The sequence below is a fragment of the Lentinula edodes genome (assembly GCF_021015755.1).
Source record: "Lentinula edodes strain Le(Bin) 0899 ss11 chromosome Unknown C8R40scaffold_54, whole genome shotgun sequence".
Classification (NCBI taxonomy): domain Eukaryota; kingdom Fungi; phylum Basidiomycota; class Agaricomycetes; order Agaricales; family Omphalotaceae; genus Lentinula; species Lentinula edodes.
In genome coordinates this window covers 67,100-85,141 of record NW_025764360.1, presented here as the reverse complement: position 1 = coordinate 85,141, position 18,042 = coordinate 67,100, and the positions used below count along the sequence as shown (strand labels likewise).

General features: G+C 45.4%; 6 protein-coding genes across 6 annotated transcripts; 3 read left to right on the top strand and 3 right to left on the bottom strand.

Annotated features, from left to right (window-relative positions):
• Positions 1–31: 31 nt before the first annotated feature.
• Positions 32–1,930, top strand: C8R40DRAFT_1268589 (uncharacterized protein; the record flags this gene model as incomplete). Its single annotated transcript, XM_046234003.1, has 3 exons — positions 32–204; positions 263–1,382; positions 1,434–1,930. The coding sequence occupies 3 exons, from the start codon at positions 32–34 to the stop codon at positions 1,584–1,586; spliced, it is 1,446 nt and encodes a 481-aa protein (XP_046080564.1). The 3' UTR covers positions 1,587–1,930.
• Positions 1,931–5,902: 3,972 nt separating this feature from the next.
• C8R40DRAFT_1059353 (uncharacterized protein) lies at positions 5,903–7,867 on the bottom strand (the record flags this gene model as incomplete). The annotated part of the gene is made up of 4 exons (XM_046225258.1): positions 5,903–6,521; positions 6,859–7,386; positions 7,486–7,568; positions 7,622–7,867. 4 exons carry the CDS (start codon positions 7,865–7,867, stop codon positions 5,903–5,905), a joined length of 1,476 nt encoding a protein of 491 aa, XP_046080563.1.
• A 158-nt stretch (positions 7,868–8,025) lies between these two features.
• C8R40DRAFT_1130367 (uncharacterized protein) lies at positions 8,026–9,884 on the top strand. Its single transcript, XM_046229167.1, has 3 exons — positions 8,026–8,288; positions 8,343–9,467; positions 9,520–9,884. Exons 1-3 carry the CDS (start codon positions 8,186–8,188, stop codon positions 9,702–9,704), a joined length of 1,413 nt encoding a protein of 470 aa, XP_046080562.1. The 5' UTR covers positions 8,026–8,185; the 3' UTR covers positions 9,705–9,884.
• Positions 9,885–11,171: 1,287 nt separating this feature from the next.
• On the bottom strand, positions 11,172–11,791 carry C8R40DRAFT_1259280 (Ran binding domain-containing protein; the record flags this gene model as incomplete). The annotated part of the gene is made up of 3 exons (XM_046233804.1): positions 11,409–11,791; positions 11,325–11,379; positions 11,172–11,284 (listed from the first exon to the last, which is right to left on the bottom strand). The coding sequence occupies exons 1-3, from the start codon at positions 11,511–11,513 to the stop codon at positions 11,172–11,174; spliced, it is 273 nt and encodes a 90-aa protein (XP_046080561.1). The 5' UTR covers positions 11,514–11,791.
• An 18-nt stretch (positions 11,792–11,809) lies between these two features.
• Positions 11,810–13,728, bottom strand: C8R40DRAFT_733590 (uncharacterized protein). The gene is made up of 2 exons (XM_046236031.1): positions 12,548–13,728; positions 11,810–12,481 (listed from the first exon to the last, which is right to left on the bottom strand). The coding sequence occupies exons 1-2, from the start codon at positions 13,584–13,586 to the stop codon at positions 12,120–12,122; spliced, it is 1,401 nt and encodes a 466-aa protein (XP_046080560.1). The 5' UTR covers positions 13,587–13,728; the 3' UTR covers positions 11,810–12,119.
• Positions 13,729–14,410: 682 nt separating this feature from the next.
• On the top strand, positions 14,411–17,822 carry C8R40DRAFT_733516 (uncharacterized protein). Its single transcript, XM_046236029.1, has 17 exons — positions 14,411–14,924; positions 14,973–15,072; positions 15,122–15,392; positions 15,442–15,610; positions 15,668–16,061; positions 16,109–16,153; positions 16,205–16,488; positions 16,543–16,656; positions 16,708–16,848; positions 16,904–17,011; positions 17,079–17,143; positions 17,191–17,264; positions 17,319–17,374; positions 17,425–17,445; positions 17,505–17,566; positions 17,622–17,666; positions 17,712–17,822. The coding sequence occupies exons 1-16, from the start codon at positions 14,513–14,515 to the stop codon at positions 17,643–17,645; spliced, it is 2,340 nt and encodes a 779-aa protein (XP_046080559.1). The 5' UTR covers positions 14,411–14,512; the 3' UTR covers positions 17,646–17,666; positions 17,712–17,822.
• Positions 17,823–18,042: the final 220 nt, after the last annotated feature.

The window sequence follows — 18,042 nt, the reverse complement described above, 5'->3', positions numbered from 1 at the left end:
TGCACCGACAAGCAAAGTTGTTGAAGCAGTGATGACTGCAACGCCTAGTGCCAGTACTGCGTCCAGAATGGAGACATTGACGGAGTTGACCACAGAGTTGACTACTTCAACCCTGCCTAATGGCCAATTGACGACTATACCTACACACACTGGGACCGTGACTGTCATCACTCCATTACCTACCGGAAAGATTGAACCGAATCCGTGCGTACTTTATTTGCATTTCAACGTGCTCACTTTAAGTTGTTTTGATGTACAATAGAATTCTGCGAAACAAAGCTGCTATCATCGGAGTCATTGTCGCTGGCGTCCTCATCGTTGTCGGTGGTATCTTAGTCCTCTTCTATGCAATACGGAACCGCAGACGGCGTGTTCTTAGACGCACTAGATCTCCAGACACTAATCATACAGAATGTTCTGGCCGTGTGCTTATTCAAGGGCGTTCGCCAAGCCTTACTTCCCGCCCGTTGACTGCTCAGGAATGGCAGCCTCCCCTGGTTTCGGAGGTAGTAGAAGATGAAAGAGAGGATGAGGATGAGCAGTTTTATAATGGACAGTATCAAGGTCCGGTGACTTTACCTGTGGTGCAAAGGGAGGATTATGGCAGTATCATGGCTGCTGTTCATAGTTATGCAGCAGTGGGCAATGATGACCCGTCAAGGTCATCCTCGGTCTTGCCACGTCATCAAGCAGACGATGAAAAAGAACAAATCGCTAGCCCAGTAAAGCATTTAATATCATTTGAAGAAGCTGAATCAAACACTACGAGGGCAGTCAGCCAGGCTAGCGAAGCTTACCATGGATGGGTGCAAGCAGACATATCAACTCCAGACCCCTTCGCAGATCCGGAATCTGAATCGCACTTCAGCCTGATCTCACCTGATACGCTATCGAAGTATAGACCCCTCTCTCAGTTTGGCGCTTCCTCGTCTCTAATCTTTTCGCCTCTGTCGTCTCCGAAACTGTTTGATCCTGGTGTCAACTCCGGGGAGCCTAATAGGCTACGCGGAGGAGGCAATTCCACTCCAGGCTCAGCAGGTATTGCGGTAGATCCCGAACCCTTCTTTGATCCATATACCTCTCATACCCCTTTCACCGACTTTGACCTTCCTTCACGACCGTCTTCCCTCCTAAACCCACCTATACGGCCCAAGTTCACCGGGACTTTGACAGACCTTGCATTCTCGTCCGGACCTCCGGTTCTCCCGCCGATAACGCCTGTAGCGTCTCCTGGAGAGTCAATAGACTCGTATCATCCCGATGGGTTGCTTAACCCTGCCTTGCTGGAATCAAGGTCATCGGAGAGTACGGAAAGAGCGGGAGGGGGGGCATCATCGGAAAGTTTGGTTGATTACGTCGACTATACGAGACCTATCAGCTCGGTAAGAGTTTGATTATATTCATGATCTATGTGGCTAATTTTTCTACATCAGATAATGTTCCATCGGCCTCCTACTTTAGTGTCACATATGAATAGTTTCGTCGAAGAAGTGCAGGAGGTGGAAAATGCACGCGACTACATGCCTGGTTCTCCTGCCGTTCGGGCGTACCACGACAAACTCCTCGGCTTCAAACAGAATTCTTGAATAATGCATACTGGATCCCTCCTAATCAACGATACTAACTAGACCGGGAACCGTCCTCTTTGATCTTTGAGGGCAAAACCCAGCGTCGGACTTGGTCTCTAAAATAGGCACTAATGATACTATGGACTTTTTGGATCGACCACTTGACTTGCGTTAAACACAAACTACAAATACTTACATACTGTATAATGTCGCCCATACCCTTCTCACTTCATATCATCAAGTATTTCGAGTTTCTGTATTTTGTTTTTTGATTTCACCTTCTGATAACTAATCGCACTTCCCTTAACTTTCAGTGTAAATATATAAACATACATACTTGCCTCTTTATGATTTTCACGTGCAGCTTTTCCTTCCAAGTTTTGAATTCTGCAACTCAAGCCTTCGTTCAGCTTCACTGTGTCTGTGTGGCTTGCATGTCATGTATAGGTTTGTCTTCGCCTACATCGATAATACTCTAGATTTGGTGCATGTACGAAGCACTTGACTGTGCGGCGACTAACTGATCACAGCAGAACGATCCAAGGTTGGCCCAAGAAGCATACTTGGTTGACCCCGGCAATAAATGTGCTTAATATCATCCTGACGCAATGATGTCAAGAAAATAACGTTCGTCTTTGAGCGCTTGAACGATCAAACTGATAAAAACTTCGTGCAAACTTCTGATCATGACCAGTTCAGGTGAATGTCACGTGGTACTGATAAAACCACATGAATAATTCTTCTCTGCTTCACTTATGGGTGTTTCATCCTTCTTCTGATTTGACAAGGCTACTGGGAAAGCAAGTGGGTAAAGATAGAACGATAGAACTCAAAACAGAATCAAATCTGCGTTGTTGGCAACCTCGTCAGTGGGCACATCCTTCTCCGTCCACATACAATATCTTCAAAAAGTACTATCCGATACTACGCCGTGAATGTGGACTAAACAAAGGTTGCGTACATATGAGGACTGGGTTGAATTGGGTGGCGTTCGGTGATGGGGATGTATGGACCTTGGATCCGGACAGGCCATAAGGGTGCACGATATTAGGCGATTGTGAGCGTCGGGAGATGGAAGAAGTGTCGAGCCGCAGTATTTCTCGCTGGTCCGTCGACCAGCGTATCTTCCCTGAAGTGATCTCATTTCGTCGATTACAGCCGTCGGTAAGATCTCGAGTCGCAACGGCAAGCTTGGAGTCGCACAAGTGTTTATACTTTCTCCTCTTCCTATGTAGCCTCTCCCCTGTATCTCTTTGAGATCTCCTCACTATCATGTTCCTATGCACTGCGTACATCTTCGTCACGGCGTTGCTATATCTCATTCTGCAGTGACATCGTTCCTAAGGTGATGATCCAGCGTCCTCTCTTTCAAATCCCAAATCATCTACTTCCATCGCTAAATAAGCGGAAATATTATGGGCAGATGTAACCTATTGTAAGGGATAAGGGTGTTGTAATCATAGTGTGATATCGCGACTACCCCGCAATAGTATTTGGCGCATTACATTGCACCACCACTTTTCATAACTCTCAAAGTCAGATCACAATGTTATTATGATATCCTGTATGGATTGTGATATATTCATATTCTCCTGACCTCCATGTAATGAACAAGCAATCCCATGTCAATTACGAGGCTGTAGTTTACGGAAGACTCGTCCTTATGTAGGTCGCGTCATGCTATTTCGCTTTGCTTACTTGGAAGGAGTTTCTCCATATATGGTACTCAGTCACATTCTGTTGGAATACATTCATTTAAATGTGACCGGCACGGGATATCACGGGACTGTCACCCTCTGTCACGATTACTTTTTCTCGTCTCATTCGGTTACTCCCTGTTACTCCATATGTAAGTAAATTTACTTTTATTCTGCTTTTCTCAGAAAATCAATGTCGGCGCCTGAAAGGCGCCCCTGTTTTTTGATTCCATAATATTCAATTAATATTTAATAACCCACAAGGAAGGAGCCGAGTTTTTGCCATGCACGGTGGTGCAGTGGCCTACAATCGCATGTATCATGCATCAAGTATGCAGATAATACAATCAGAAATGTGATTGGGGAGATAGGTATTCTGATCTCAAACTGATTAATGTACGGACAAACACAGAGCAGGTTGGGGAAAATAGATAATCATTTACTACATAGTTACGGTACATGACTACGCATGTGACAACAATAGACTATTTCGGTGCCACGGCTGTTGGCAGCAGAGCTCGTGCCCGTGAAATATGACTATGACAAACACGAGATAGGAAAACAACGACTTGGAAAAAACTTGAATACACACTCAGCTCATCACTTGAGCAGCTCTTCCGTCTCTTCGTCAATAGGTACCTCAAAAAGTCAATAACAAGTTCCATTAGTCTTGATAATTGTCGTCATTGTACGTGTATATAGTGTAGGAATAATATCAAACTGAAGAATTGTCATGAGTTTAGAGACGGAAACCCGAGATGACTACTCACATGGATAGTCACATACATAAGCAATGGTTGAGCTTGCTTTCTCTCTGTTGCACAAGTGAAGGGAGCGAGTGGGTGGAGCAAAGCAATGCCCCGAGTGCTCCCAAGCGTGTCGCACGGGTTGCTGCTAGTGGAGGGTTAAATTTATGATTTTTGTCAGGTGGTGGGAGTTGGGAATAAAGAAGGGTTCGTTTGAGGTTCGCTTTATATACCTGTTGCTCCACATATTTCCAATTGACTTCAGGGTTGCTACATAGCGATCATATGGTTCATCTCCACAATATATCAATCAGATGAATTACCGCCGGGCAATGAGTCGGGGGCTGGAGTTGAAGTCGAGCTTGAGTTGAGTTCCAGGCCATGACTCGGACTCGGATTAGTTGTTATCGATGTTGACGTGAATGGAACTAACCTACTAGATAACTGGCAGCAATGATATGGGTCAGATTAGCTTATCTAGAATTGTTGTTCTCCTACTAGTCCGACAGAGTAGATATGCTGTATGGTGGAAGGCAATCTATGAGCTTGTATATCTCATCATGTATATACATACTGATACAAAGAGGTGACGGTAATAATCTAGGCATACATATTGTTGTAAACCTTGATGAGTATTGTGATAATCCTATTACGCATTGTCGATCTTTTGCAATGATGTACTGACCCCACAATGAATTGTGAGGCGTTGTGAGGACCGGTAAGGCATGGATCAAAATCATAATTGATGTAACGTTGGATAACATTTCCGCCAATTTAGCGATGTCCAAAGTAATGAAGACAAAGTCAGATTCAACTCTCGGACCAAAGCGACAGCGAACAAAGAGGAAGCGGAAGAATCCGAAAGAACAGATGTCGAATATTTACTTGAACTCCACGGAGCACAGACAATATATCTGCAGAATTAAAAATTGCTGCGCAGGCCGGGTTTGACAGACCATGACGACCGGACTTGTATCGGTGTGAGCCTCATACCCGTCAATTGCCGACAACCCACGCCATCTGCTTCGCTGTGGTCCAGCCAGTGTAGTCTCGATGCTCGCACGTCCATATTCATCGGCTATACATAAGTATCCGAATTGATACAATTGGTAAGCCTTTTCCTTCGATCCAAGCTGATCCAAGTAGTGTTTCTGATTGAGGACATTACACCAGATCGGCCTCTGCACTGCGTAGCGGATACAGATCCTCGACTGCTCTCCCATCGTAACTCCATCAAACTGTCAGAGTCGCTCACATCTCCTTCTCTCGATAGCATGTAGACATTTCAAAGTTTCGAACTTCAACGCCCAAGCTCAATCTTGCGAACAAAGATGGCAAGTACCGGTTCCGCGAGTGATGGATTAACTGGGTTCCCACTGGATTGTGGGCTATTGTGGGTCATGATGGGGAAGGTGATGAAGCTTCGATATGGAGGTATATTTCGACAAATAATATCACTTGGACTCCAAATCAAACTTTGACTTATGACTTGCACTGGATTCTCCGTTTTGACTTTCCACTTTCACAAATAAGTGAGCTTTCATTTGTAGCTGACTACAATTGAGGTCAAAATTTCCTTCATCGATTGGTTCAAAATGAGATTTATGTTTGACAAATACAATATTCTTCTTCAAAGCCCCATATGACTAAGAAGGGTTGAGCTTGCCACCATGCACTACCAACTTTTGTACCTGCCATGTAATCACATCTTCGGTGGGATATGAATGATTAGTTCCAGCATCTATTGATGTCATTTTCTGAACTATTTGTACTTATTGTTTATCATTTTGTGTTGTGTAGAATACTTATTTGTGCACTATTGATTTCATTATTTTGAGCCCCGTACGTTTGATCCAAGATGTGACATGCATGAAAATGTAGTTTGATTTATCTAGAAATAACCTGGATATATGGTCCGTACATATGCCAAAGCATTAGTCCATAGATCTACAATTTGTCCAAGTTCTGAACCTCGAGGGATATGTCTTAGAGCCATGTTAAGCGCATCTAGCTGCTCAGACGTCAACAAGTCGGAAGGAGGGTCAACAACGACCTCGTTCAAATTAGGAGGTGGTCCATGTCGTCCCAGCCATGTGCTCGTACCATCTTCATGAGCATAATTCTTGCGAAGTGAACGCAACAAGACTTCATCCTCCAAACCCTCCCAATCAATCCCAAAAACCTCTAGCTCTTCATCCGACATTGCAAACTGATCCAATGCCTCACCTCGGAAGCCTTGAACAAACATATCAAAGCCAAATCTATCTTCTGGAGAGCGACTTGGACCATTATTCTCGCGGACCCGATGGCTATTCCAGGACTCGGCCCAGAACGCAAGAGAATCATTGATTTGGCGAAGAAAAAGGTGGTGAATGAGCCAAATATGGTTAATATTTTGAACGTCAAGGTCGTGGTGAACTTCAAGGGCTGTAAAGGCATCATGCCAATGCTGGGAGACATAATGTGATACATCAACCCATAAACGCTCAATTCTGACGTTATGAACTGAACTGAAAAGAAAGTAAGCCTAGAGAACAAAAAGAAAAATTTTGTCTCACCGTCCCCAAATGTAGGAACCCCGTCCAGTGCCTCGAACATGCTCCATAAAAGCAGCTACCCATATATTCTCAACACCATGATCGCCTCGAACACGCGAAGGGATTCCATATCTTTCAGCAGCAGATAGAAAAAGAGAAAGGACCGTAGGTGATCGGTTATTATCATGAGCTCTCATGCCAGTTATCAAACGTGAATATCCATCAATGAAGCCATGAATAACTATACCCCATCGTATAAGTCCTGTGAACAAGAGCCATTGGTCAACTACAAAAAGAGCTATATAAACACTTACGATGGTGCCCATCATGGTGCCACAACGAGTTGGGGCCTGGCACTTCATATTGACGCCGCCGTATACGGATACGGTCAAATACTCGATGTATAGGATCGATTCGGATAAGAGATAGTCGAACACGCTCATAAGGTACAATGTGACCGAGACGGCGCAACATTCCTTGAAGCATACGGATTCCAGCCCTCGCATAATGTGAACGCAATGCTTTCACCACCCTATCTAAATCTTCGTCTGACAAGTTTGAAAGGTAACTAGAGGAAGAGGAGGAGGAAGCAATCAAGGCAGCTGCATCCCGCACATCGTCAGGCAACTCTTGTGGTAGCATTCCATCCTGGTCGAGGACTGGATCATTCTCTGAGTCGGTGTGCTCTGAATGAACTTCACTTGGTGGAAATGGATTAATGCCAGGCTGCGCAATCCCATAATCCAACAAAGCTTGTCGTACAGTTTGACGAGCAACTCCAAGATATTCGGCTATCCCGCTTGTAGTGCGTTGAGTATATGCCCACTCCAGAAATTCTCTGTTGATTATGATGCGAGGACGCCCTTGTCCACCACTATGATCATGGTGTATCAGTGCGACTCGACCTAGATGCGAGTTGTCAAGCTGACGGCTATACATGGTCCGTACATCAGCAAGCATGGCTTGAAGGTTCGTCCGAAGCATCTGCCACTCTGAATTTTCATTGAAAATACTCTCTTGCTATCGAAAATTGGGGTTGATGCATTGTTTATGAAATGAACAAAAGGACTTACAGTATCGACTATGGAAGCAAATGTTTCAATATCATCTCCTAGACGTTGGAGAAGAAAGGTATCGGCATCCTGTGTGTAGGCGGTTGTCACTGCTGACTCAAACTGGCGATAATTTGTACGAAGTTCATTGACAACTTCATTCACAGGAGTCGTAGTATTTGTTGCATCACATAAGGCATCCTTGGATATACTGAGAAGTACTGAAATGCTAAGCAAGAAAAGCAAAAGAAGTTTACACTGGCGCATTGCACGGAGTTTGCACTGAGATTGGTTGGATGCTGTAAGATATTTGTTACCTAACTGGTCAAAGCGTAAATTTACGACATAAGTAGCTTAGTACAGAATTGAACCGGACGTTCTGTATTTTCTTAGCTTGAGAGAAAATTCATAAACGAGAAGCAGCAGACCCGGTGTGGCTCTAAGAATGTTGATTTTCCATACTCTAGCTATTTCATCGGTCTAAGATTTTGGAAATTTACAATCCGAATTGGCCGATACAATCATGTGAGCATTGGCGTTGGTTTTGAATCGGATTCTCCTTCCTTCTCTCTGTACTCAGTCCTAATGGAGGGGCAGGACTTGTCTGCCTATTTTTCTTGGGAGACGTCTGGATTGACTTCAGAACCGTCCTACTTTCTTGACCAATCTTCTTCCATGCAAGTCCCTAGTTAGTGATTTCAAACCGCCTCCATTGCTCTGCAACTCACTTCGAGAATTTCAGAAATTTCTTTGCATCTGGGGATGGTGAGAAATATCTTCAGCTCTGTAGAAGAGCTGTATTCCATCTACAACATTAGCGTGTTGCCGTCCTCTCTTTTCCATCGGAATGGAGTGATTACCTTAGCAAGATCCAGCGTCATTCAAGTCCTACAGAATTGGCTTATACTCGGTTCTACTACATATATTCCTGCTCATTATCGCTCTGCATTTCAAGACAGCGAGTTTGAAACCTACCTTGCTACCACAATGTCGCCTGAACTTCGAAGTATCCCTCTGAATTGTACCAAAGGCTTTCGCATGCTTGGACCACTATTCGAATCAATGATAAACGCTTCATTTAATACCCCATCTACAGTGGAGACAGAGCTATTTGCCTTAAAACCAAGTGATCGTTCTGTGAACGACTTCCTTACATCCGATACCCGTGCAGCCTTTCAACCAATGGACCATCCTAATCATCACTTCGTTCTCATTCTGGTCAATTCTATCCATGGTCTTCCAATCCACCCTCTTTTACCAAGCTACATAACTCCGAGTCTGAGATATTGCAGCCCCAGACATCGGAAACGAGTAAATCCATATTCAATCCCACCTCGCCCTAGTCCAGATGCTACTTCCGAGTCTTCATTGCCATGTTCGCAAACTTCTCCACCCCGCTTTCCTTCACCGGTGCTCGGTGCACCCTCAATGCTACATGCCGGTCCAGACAATATTGGTATCGATCATCTTTCTGATGGCGCTTCGCCTGTGACAGATGACCACTCAGCGAACGATGGGGATCTTGTTCCAGACGGCGCCTTTGCTGATGTTGCCGCTGCTTGCCATCAGTTAGGTTTCATTTTAGAGTCTGTCAAATATCAGCGCCGTCAAGGAAGAGGGGTTTCCTTCCTGAATATGCTCAACAATTGGACTGCAACATCAAATTTCATAGTTGCCTTAGGTTATGATAGAAATGGAGGCCTAGAGAGCCAGAAGGTTACATTCAAAGACGGCCCACAATCGTTTGCAGACCTACTGGTAAACAAATTGGGATGGGAAATTCGTGGGTACCAGAAGAAAAGGACCTTATTCCAATGGGCGGAGGAGGCGACTTTAAGAAAGAAATGGAGCTTGACGAAGTCTCAGAGTGAGTGTTCTATCGGCTATGTCGGTTTTAGTTGCTTAGTTTTGTCAAGTAGACACTGAAGCTTTTAGGACATGGATGCGGATGTGCTACATTTGGCATGATCCTGGTTTCGTTAGAACTCACAGCAGACTCGATTCCAATGCAGACGACGAAAAGGAACGTGAGGCGGCTTTGCTGCGACAGGATCACTTATCCACTCACCGCCATGAAATCAATCGTAATCTCATCCAGAAGTAGTTCATATCCACACATTTACCCTCATTTACCAGCAATTGTCTCCTCCAGCAGTTCTTATCCACGCATTTACCCTCATTTACCAGCAATCTTCTCCTCCAGCAGTTCGTATCCACGCATTTACCCTCATTTACCAGCAATCGTCTCCTCCAGCAGTTCGTATCCACACGTTTACCCTCATTTACCAGCAATCGTCTCCTCCAGCAGTTCGTATTCGTGCACTTACCCTCGTTTACCAGCAGTTCGTATCCACGCATTTACCCTCATTTACCAGCAATCGTCTCCTCCAGCAGTTCGTATCCACGCATTTACCCTCGTTTACCAGCAATCGTCTCCTCCAGCAGTTCGTATCCACGCATTTACCCTCATTTACCAGCAATCGTCTCCTCCAGCAGTTCATATTCATGCGCTTACCCTCGTTTACCAGCAGTTCGTATCCACGCATTTACCCTCATTTACCAGCAATCGTCTCCTCCAGCAGTTCGTATCCACACATTTACCCTCGTTTACCAGCAATCGTCTCCTCCAGCAGTTCGTATTCACGCGCTTACCCTCTTGTATTCATGTGCTTACCCTTGTTTACCAGCGATCATCTCCTCCAGCAGTCCGTATTTACCCATTTACCCTCATTTACTAGCAATCGTCTCCTCCAGTAGTTCGTATTCACACATTTACCAGCAATTGTCTCCCCCAGCAGTTCATACTCCTGCAATCCACATTCTTTTCTAAAGACTCGTTAACCTCAGAAGTAATTTATACCCATACAACGATGATCTCTACAAACAAATACTCCCTATGCCTTACCGATTTGACTTTCCTGGTACTCAACCAGTAATCATTGAACGCTCCTTATGTATATACAACGTTAATGAAATGTGTCATACTTCGCCTTGGTCGTCTATCCTTCCATGTCCTGCTGTTGGTGCTGATATCAAACTAAGCGCGAGCGATTGGGCCATGCCCGCCACAAGTCCATTTCAAGATTGGCATTCTGAATTTGATTCTACGTTATGGTTGGCAAGTACAGCAGTTTTACCTGTTACAAGTCCCCTGTAACGTTCTGGGAAGCGTGGGCTTCAGAAGAAACTGCATATGAAAAGTGCTAGTTGTAAGGTACGCAAACAGCCTATGAATGTAGTGCATTCCAGGATTACTGTAGAAGGCGTACCTGAAATACTGGACTGTTATATTAGAGAATATGCGAGAGGTGGATTTCCATCATGGAGACAAGTTCAATAACGGGAAATACGGGATCCAGAATTCGAATGGTCTACTTCTTTTCTTCCTTCTTTACATCTTTATCCTCCTTCTCTTCAATCAAAGATGCTTCTGCAGGGGCACCACCTCTTAGAGCAGCATTTGTCTTCTGAGTAGCTTCGAACTCTTTCTTAAATTCAGGAGCATTTTAAATTCTGTAAGACGTCGAGATAAGATCCAGAACCCCGCCTACCAACTTTCTGAGTTAGCAAATCAGATAGCAAGCGTCTCCGACGTCGGTGGGGTTTCAGAGTACTCAGCAGCAACCTTCCAAACCCATGATGGATCGGATCCAATGTTGGGTTGCAGACGCATGTCGGCAGAAACTAGGTTAATCAATGGAAATGACAACCCTCTTCGATACACGAAAAAAAGTCACGCACCGGAGTAATTTGTGCAGACCTTCTAAGTTTTGTCGCATCTCATTACACGTCTCATTACAAGTCAAACCTTCTTCGTCTCTTTGTGTACTAGAAGACGAACATCTCCAGTACCTCTTTCTTTCCACTCGGACGAAGCAGCGTCAAATTGGAACAATTTAGCGCGCCTGATCATGGAGAGATTTCAGCCAATGGACACAATTTATTGCATGACCTATCTCCGTCTCCATTTCATTGCTACCATCTTCGACCACATACAGCCTTGTATTCTCCAAAGACTCCGAAACCTACCCATCCCCATCCTCGAGATCATCAAACACCTCCCTCCCAGTCTCATACGACGATATCGACACCGCATACGACGAGTCTGAGCCCGAAGAATCCGAGCTAGAACCTGAACCACTCGAACACCTCTTTGAACGTAACGGCTGTTGATCTGGATAGACAAGTCGTGGTGGAGAGTTGGGAGGAATAGGTGGAATGGACCAAGGAGGGTCGAGAGCAGGGGGAGCAAGACTCAGGTAGGGAGAGAATACGAGATAGGACGAGGAGGCGATGAAGTTCCAGTAGAAAGATTCGAAGGAGGTGGGGAAGGGATAGAATCAGCTCCAGTAGATCCAATAATGGCGATAGCGCCGGAATCAGTAAACCCATCAATCATTTCTTGGCCTTTTCCCTTCACATCTCTCTTAGATGTAATTGTAGGTACTGCAAGCGAAGATGCTGTTCTTGGAGATTGATGCTGCGGGTTGTGTTGACGAGGAAGTTCAATGCTAGCTCCTTAGGAACTTGCCGTAGACATGCTGGAGCCCATCTGAGATCCTTTGGGTGAAGTTTGTTGAGATTGAGGAGGCGGCTGCAAGTGCGACTGCGGTAACATCGGTGACGGTGTTTGACTGGAATTCTTCAACGCACTTTGTAGAGGTAGCACCACCTGTCCAGGGTTATACCGCATGTGTTCATTCTGGGCGTTTCCTGGTATTCGGGTTTGGGTGTTATTGACGACCGGGATGTCAGCCAGAGGTGCTAACGCAGGCGTCGTCGGTCCAAGATCCAAATGAGACGTATCACGTACACTGCGTGTGGGTCGTCTAGATATCGCAGCTAAAGCACTACCAGAATGAGGTCTACCTGTAGATGGAGCTTTCTCCGTATCTGTGGAATTAGTCAAAATCAACGCAGAAAAGAGCGAAAGATATCTCTTCTTACATTGAGATAGAACATGACCCCGTTTTTCTAGCTTCTCTGCCCTCTCCCTCTCCATCTGTTCCTTCAAATCCTCGAGATCAATACCTCTGGGCGCTCTGACATCCTCCAACGCGATACTTGTCGGCTGTTTCCTCTTCGAGAATGACATATTCGCGCCTTCTTCTTCCTCTTCTCGAACTCGCAGCCCAATACCCAGACCAGAACCCGCTCCTATATTTTCTTTCTCTTTCTCTACTTTGCCCCATCCCTCTCTGTTCACCTTCGCCACGTCTTCCACGATGGACATCAAGCTAGTACCACCGCTCGGTTCTGCAGGTCTTCCATGGCCATTGGTACTACCGCCTACAGGCGGCGCACTAGATCTCCGATCGGATTTCGTATTCGAGGACTGATTTTTTGTCTGTTTTGTAGTTGTCGTCGACGTTGACATCGACGAACTAGTAGGTGCACTAGTGGCGTTTCGGATAGACGAGGTTCTCAATACAGAAACCGACATCGATTTTTTTGGCGCGTCACCTGCTGGTGGAGCTCGAGGTGGTTTCGAAGGAAGAGGTGAGGAAGATGAGGGAGGAGAAGGCGATGATGATGTTGCTGAAGAAACCGGCAACGATCTCCGCTTATCCGATTTTCGCCGCTTCGCACTGGTCTTTTTTGTGAGCGCAGAGTTTTCCTCCTCCTTCGTCTCCATTGCTGACGCTTCACGTTGGTGCTGCTCGTGTGGTCCCTGCCCTTCGACCCACTCCTCTGCTCTCGACCTCGGTCTCGGCACATTTCGACTCCGTACACTAAGTTCCCCATAATCCCCACTCGCGCTTCTTCTACGTTGTGCAAGTTCAGCAGGAGGTACATTGTTGGAGGGAGTACGTCCTCGAGGACCAGAACCTGGTCCAACGCCCGGCGATTTCTTGAGTTTCTTCCCATTCCCAGCGTCCGTCGTCGTCCCAACACATGAAGTTCTTGAAGGAGATGTAGGCGTACGTATAATTGTCGAGGTAGAATTTGTGGAACGAGTACTAGGCGTATGAGCCTCACTCATCATTCATCCTCGTATGCTTTACGCCGTTGGCATCGCGGGAGTAGAAGAAGAAGAGGGAAAGAATGGAGGGGAAGATACGACGCTCCGGTCTTCCTCTTTATACCCTTCATCGTGGAAGATACCACCTATCGCTTTCTTGCCGTCCTTGCCACCCTTCGCATTTCGTGTGAACAGCCCGCGCAGACTGCCGAAAAATCCACTAGCAGAAGCTGAACCGGAAGCAAAAGAGTTGCGGTTGGAAACTGGAATAAGGGTATGTTTCGTATTTGGATTGGGAGTAAGAGCGTTCACAGGGTTTTTGATAGGACTATTTGGTGGATGTAGGGATAACTTCGAAGTCGACCTGACGACGTTCGAGTCGGGATCCAGATCCATATCATCGCGTTTTGATTTCTTTGTACCCTAGGAAAGGTCGTTGGCGCGAATATCTTCTGCATCGGAATAAACACATCCGTTGCTTTCTTCGTTGCCGTCCAAAGCATCAGCATCAGCCTTTCTTTCCTCGTCGCCTTCATCGACAATCCTAGATCCTCCTCCATAATCCTACGCGGTAAATCGCGTCTTCTATAGCGGTGGAAAATTGTTATCGTCGCGTCCAAGTCAAGTGTGGGTAAAACATTCAAGGGTTCCTGTATCAAAAGGAGCTGGAGGAATATGCGAAGACCTAAAATCGTGGTCGCGCGTTGGAGCTCGAGGTGGTTTCAAAGGAAGAGGGGAGGAAGATGAGGGAGGAGAAGGCGATGATGACGTCTTTTGGGTAGCACGCGTCTAATCTCGGAATTTTCCGCTCGATAGGCTAGCGCTCTTTAGCCAATGGAGCGGAAAATTCCGAAGTTGAACGGAAATATTGCCGGAATTGCCGCGGCCTCCCTCCTCTCAACAACCATCTTTGGTACCGTAACGCTACCACCAGTCCTCCACTCGTTATCATGGGAAGGTCAAAACCTACGGGAAAGGCTGCTCGGGCGGCCGTTGCTTGGCTCAAGGACAAAACAGGCGTATTTGTATCTCAAAAATCAACCAAAAAATCACCAAAATCAGCTTCCTCTCCTCGCACTCCCAGTATCCTTCCAACGCAGCCGGAGCCTTTCACCGTTCCGACTGACTTTGTGAAGGATGGAAAAAAACTGGCATTCTCAGAGACCAGGGACCGATATCTTCCAGCCATCTTCGAGGTCCCCTTTCACTCACGCATTCCAGAAGAGCTTCGACCAGAGATCAACCGTATCCTAGTGATCCCATGGCCAATCAACGACCGGGCTTACAACAAGTTCTATTTCCACTATGTGAAAGAGAATGTCAAAATTCCAGGAGGTCGGAGTGCTACGATTCCGGCGTTAGGTGCGTCGTTTGTGGTATCTAATAGTCCGGAACTGATTATTATGCTAGGGTGGGGAAAACTTGTATCGGGAGATATCCTATTTTTCCGCGATATTCATGGGGCGGGAGACGATAAAGACGATTCTTTCGAAGCGTATGCTTACCAACCGTGCGCAAATTTTGTCCATCGTTGTGCGCCGCTTATTGGTTTATTCTAGTGGAAAGCACTCCGATCTATCTAAAATACTTGATCAACTACGGGACGAAACATTAGGTAGCCGCGATGAAAGGACTCGTACTGGAAGTACAAAATTTGAAGAGTGTGGAAACCGAGCCGTTCCGGTGGGAGGAGAGGGGAGCTGCTTCAGTGTTGGCTTTGGTCATCAAAAACCTCGAAATCTAGCTGGACCATCTGTAGGAGGCAAAGTGCGTGGAGAGATATCCCAGAAGGAAAAGGAGCACTTGCAAATCCGTCAGAATATAGTCACTGTTCGTGATCTTTGTTTTACATTTCCAACTGATATAATTTTGCATCCAGAGATGTGTTCGTGCTGGTGTGGATATCTTCAAGCAAATACTTCCCCAAGAATACAAGATTCTCGAACAGACTTGTGAACTTCACAATGTTCCACGTGTTGGAACTGATGACAACGTCTGTTTCACGGGCGTACAAACAAATATTGCGCGGCCTAAATCAGAAGAAACTGGTAAGTTGATGGATCGCTCCAAATTCGCTGCCTCCAATGATATGGCTATAGACGTAGGCTGCATTGAAGAAATGTTATTCTTTGGTGGCATTCATTTTGACCAGTGGGACTCCGAGGGCAGTTATACACAGATTATCTCTAACCCGGACATTCCCACCGATGATGGTTGGGAGGGAGGACGTTTCCATCTTGTTGAGTTTGGGGTATTTGTTGAGCTGAATGGACCAACCATGGTGACATTTACTGGTCTCCGACTGCATGGCGGTACACCTCCGTTGGCACCGACTGGTGTAGAGATCCCACCCTGGGCATATCGCTGGGTGGTTGTGTTATATCCTCAGGCTGCCCTTCTGGATGGTCGGGTCAGCATGAATATATCCGTTGACTCAAATGGTATCCCGATGCAACTAACCCCAGAGATGCGCGATGTGACTGCTAGGGCCAGCAAAAGGTATGTTTGGGTTATCCATATCATATAGTATTGACGATTCGTCACAGTTTTGACTCGGACTCAGACTCAAAATTGGACTATGAACCCCCTGAGTATAATCTTTCAAATATATGGTCTATCTCTTGAGCTTACATGCGCCGTAGCGCTCTGGTTGATGGCACCTTAACCTCTGCAAATGAAATAAACTTCATTGATGATGGTGCTCTTATTGTGCCTCCTCAAGCCAGAATTGACTTTTTGGCCCGGTCTTTCTTTTTACACACTTTGTATCACCAGAAACGTATATGCCCCGGAATGTGTGGCAACTTTGAACGATATCGTCAAGACTGGTATATCCAAGACCCGGAAAACATGATCAAATATTGGGCCCGCCCATGGCTGCTTGCTCCAGATAGTTCACCTTGGAGCGAGCCATCGGTAGACGTTGGTAGGTCAAGCGCCATATGCATTTAAGTATATCTTCATGGTTTGCCGTTTCTAGATCCACAGCTCCTTAACCACCGTCAGAAAGCACATCTTCAATGGATAGAGCACTGCAATAAACGAAAACAAATCATTCCGTCTGCTTCTCGCAGCTATAAACTTTCTCCGATTGGTAAGCACATATTCTGAACATATACTACTCAAACGTCTTATTGCTTTGTAGCAATACCTTTACCACGACATATTGCGCTGCCACCAAAAACCAGAAAGGTCATTCTTGCTGCACAAAAGGCATCTCATAAGAAGGCTCTCGCAAAGTCAAGAAAAGGAAGGAAAAGTAAGAATGTGCACCGGACCAGTGCTTGTACGTGGTATTGATCTCATTTATTTATCGCGGCTCATCATCGATTCCAAATCAGTTGAAATCATCGGTGCGGCCCACCAGGCTCCACAAGTACTCAACTTCGATCCTGTCAAGCAGATGAACAATATGAAGAAACGAAAACGACAAAGCCTCAGTGAAAACGGTAAGTATTTTTGATCTCACATTTCAATAATAAAACAATTTCTTCATTTTAGAGGACCCTTCCTCAGAGGTGGAGGATGAATGTTTTGAGGTCGAACGCTTTGTTTCTCATCGTTTGAGTACCAAACCCAAGGTAATATGCATTTGTATATCATTTTATTTTGTTAACGAAGACCATAGCAGGCCGGTTATGAGTATCTTGTAAAATGGAAGAATTATCTCAAAGAGGAGTGGATTCATGAGTCACAAATCGAGTATGTTTCCTTCAACTTAATGCTTCTCATGCTGCAATCTTGATCTATTATTAGCAAAGGACCTATGTTTGACAAGTACTGTAAAAGAGCTTTCGCCGTTTCTGTTGATGGTAAGTCGCCATTGTATCGTTCGTCATGCCTTTCTAATAAACAAGTCCAGTACCCTCACCAGTAGCAATAGGTGGGCCAAACCAAGCATACTACATTTATTTAGGATCTGTAGCCTGATATGTCCCCTAGATCTTGATTCTCCTGCGGATAATAATTCTATTAATGCCAGTACCTCTGCAGAAAATCATCCAGCCGGTAACGTTAACTTTACTGAGATTTGCCTAACCACTGAACCATTATCTCAAGGCAACTCTGGATTGCAATTGCTAAACAAAAACTCCAATCACCCCAGTATGTTATTGCACAATGGCTAAAATAAAGCTAATCTTGTCGTAGCTTTTCAAATTCCGTTCTTGAATCAAGTTTCCATAGACTCGCTTCTATACGTCATTGACATCCTGGATGGTGGTATTGCAGGTCTACTTCTGGATCGCAGCCCCAGTATGCATGAACTATTTCTCCAAGTTGAGAAACTTCATTTAGCTATTGAAAAAGCTCCTCTGGAGACTAGCACTATGCGATTAGCAGCTGGCGCTTGGCCTCTAATCGCACAATTGGAAACTAACTCCAGAGTCCACGATGCTAGTGCACTTCTGCTTCATCATACCATCATGCTCACTCATTATCGTCTTCATGAATGGGTTTGCAGGTCTATTGATGTTAGCCT

Bases quoted from the DNA above. Each gene is read 5' to 3' on its own strand.
- C8R40DRAFT_1130367 (XM_046229167.1), top strand. From the start codon at position 8,186: ATGGAGGGGCAGGACTTGTCTGCCTATTTTTCTTGGGAGACGTCTGGA. The intron at 8,289-8,342 runs GTTAGTGATTTC...CGAGAATTTCAG, and splicing joins TTCTTCCATGCAAGTCCCTA to AAATTTCTTTGCATCTGGGG. The intron at 9,468-9,519 runs GTGAGTGTTCTA...TTTGTCAAGTAG, and splicing joins GAGCTTGACGAAGTCTCAGA to ACACTGAAGCTTTTAGGACA.
- C8R40DRAFT_733590 (XM_046236031.1), bottom strand. From the start codon at position 13,586: ATGATGAGTGAGGCTCATACGCCTAGTACTCGTTCCACAAATTCTACC. The intron at 12,482-12,547 runs GTAAGAAGAGAT...ATACGGAGAAAG, and splicing joins GGGTCATGTTCTATCTCAAT to CTCCATCTACAGGTAGACCT.
- C8R40DRAFT_733516 (XM_046236029.1), top strand. From the start codon at position 14,513: ATGGGAAGGTCAAAACCTACGGGAAAGGCTGCTCGGGCGGCCGTTGCT. The intron at 15,073-15,121 runs GTGCGCAAATTT...GGTTTATTCTAG, and splicing joins GAAGCGTATGCTTACCAACC to TGGAAAGCACTCCGATCTAT. The intron at 16,154-16,204 runs GTATAATCTTTC...CATGCGCCGTAG, and splicing joins TTGGACTATGAACCCCCTGA to CGCTCTGGTTGATGGCACCT.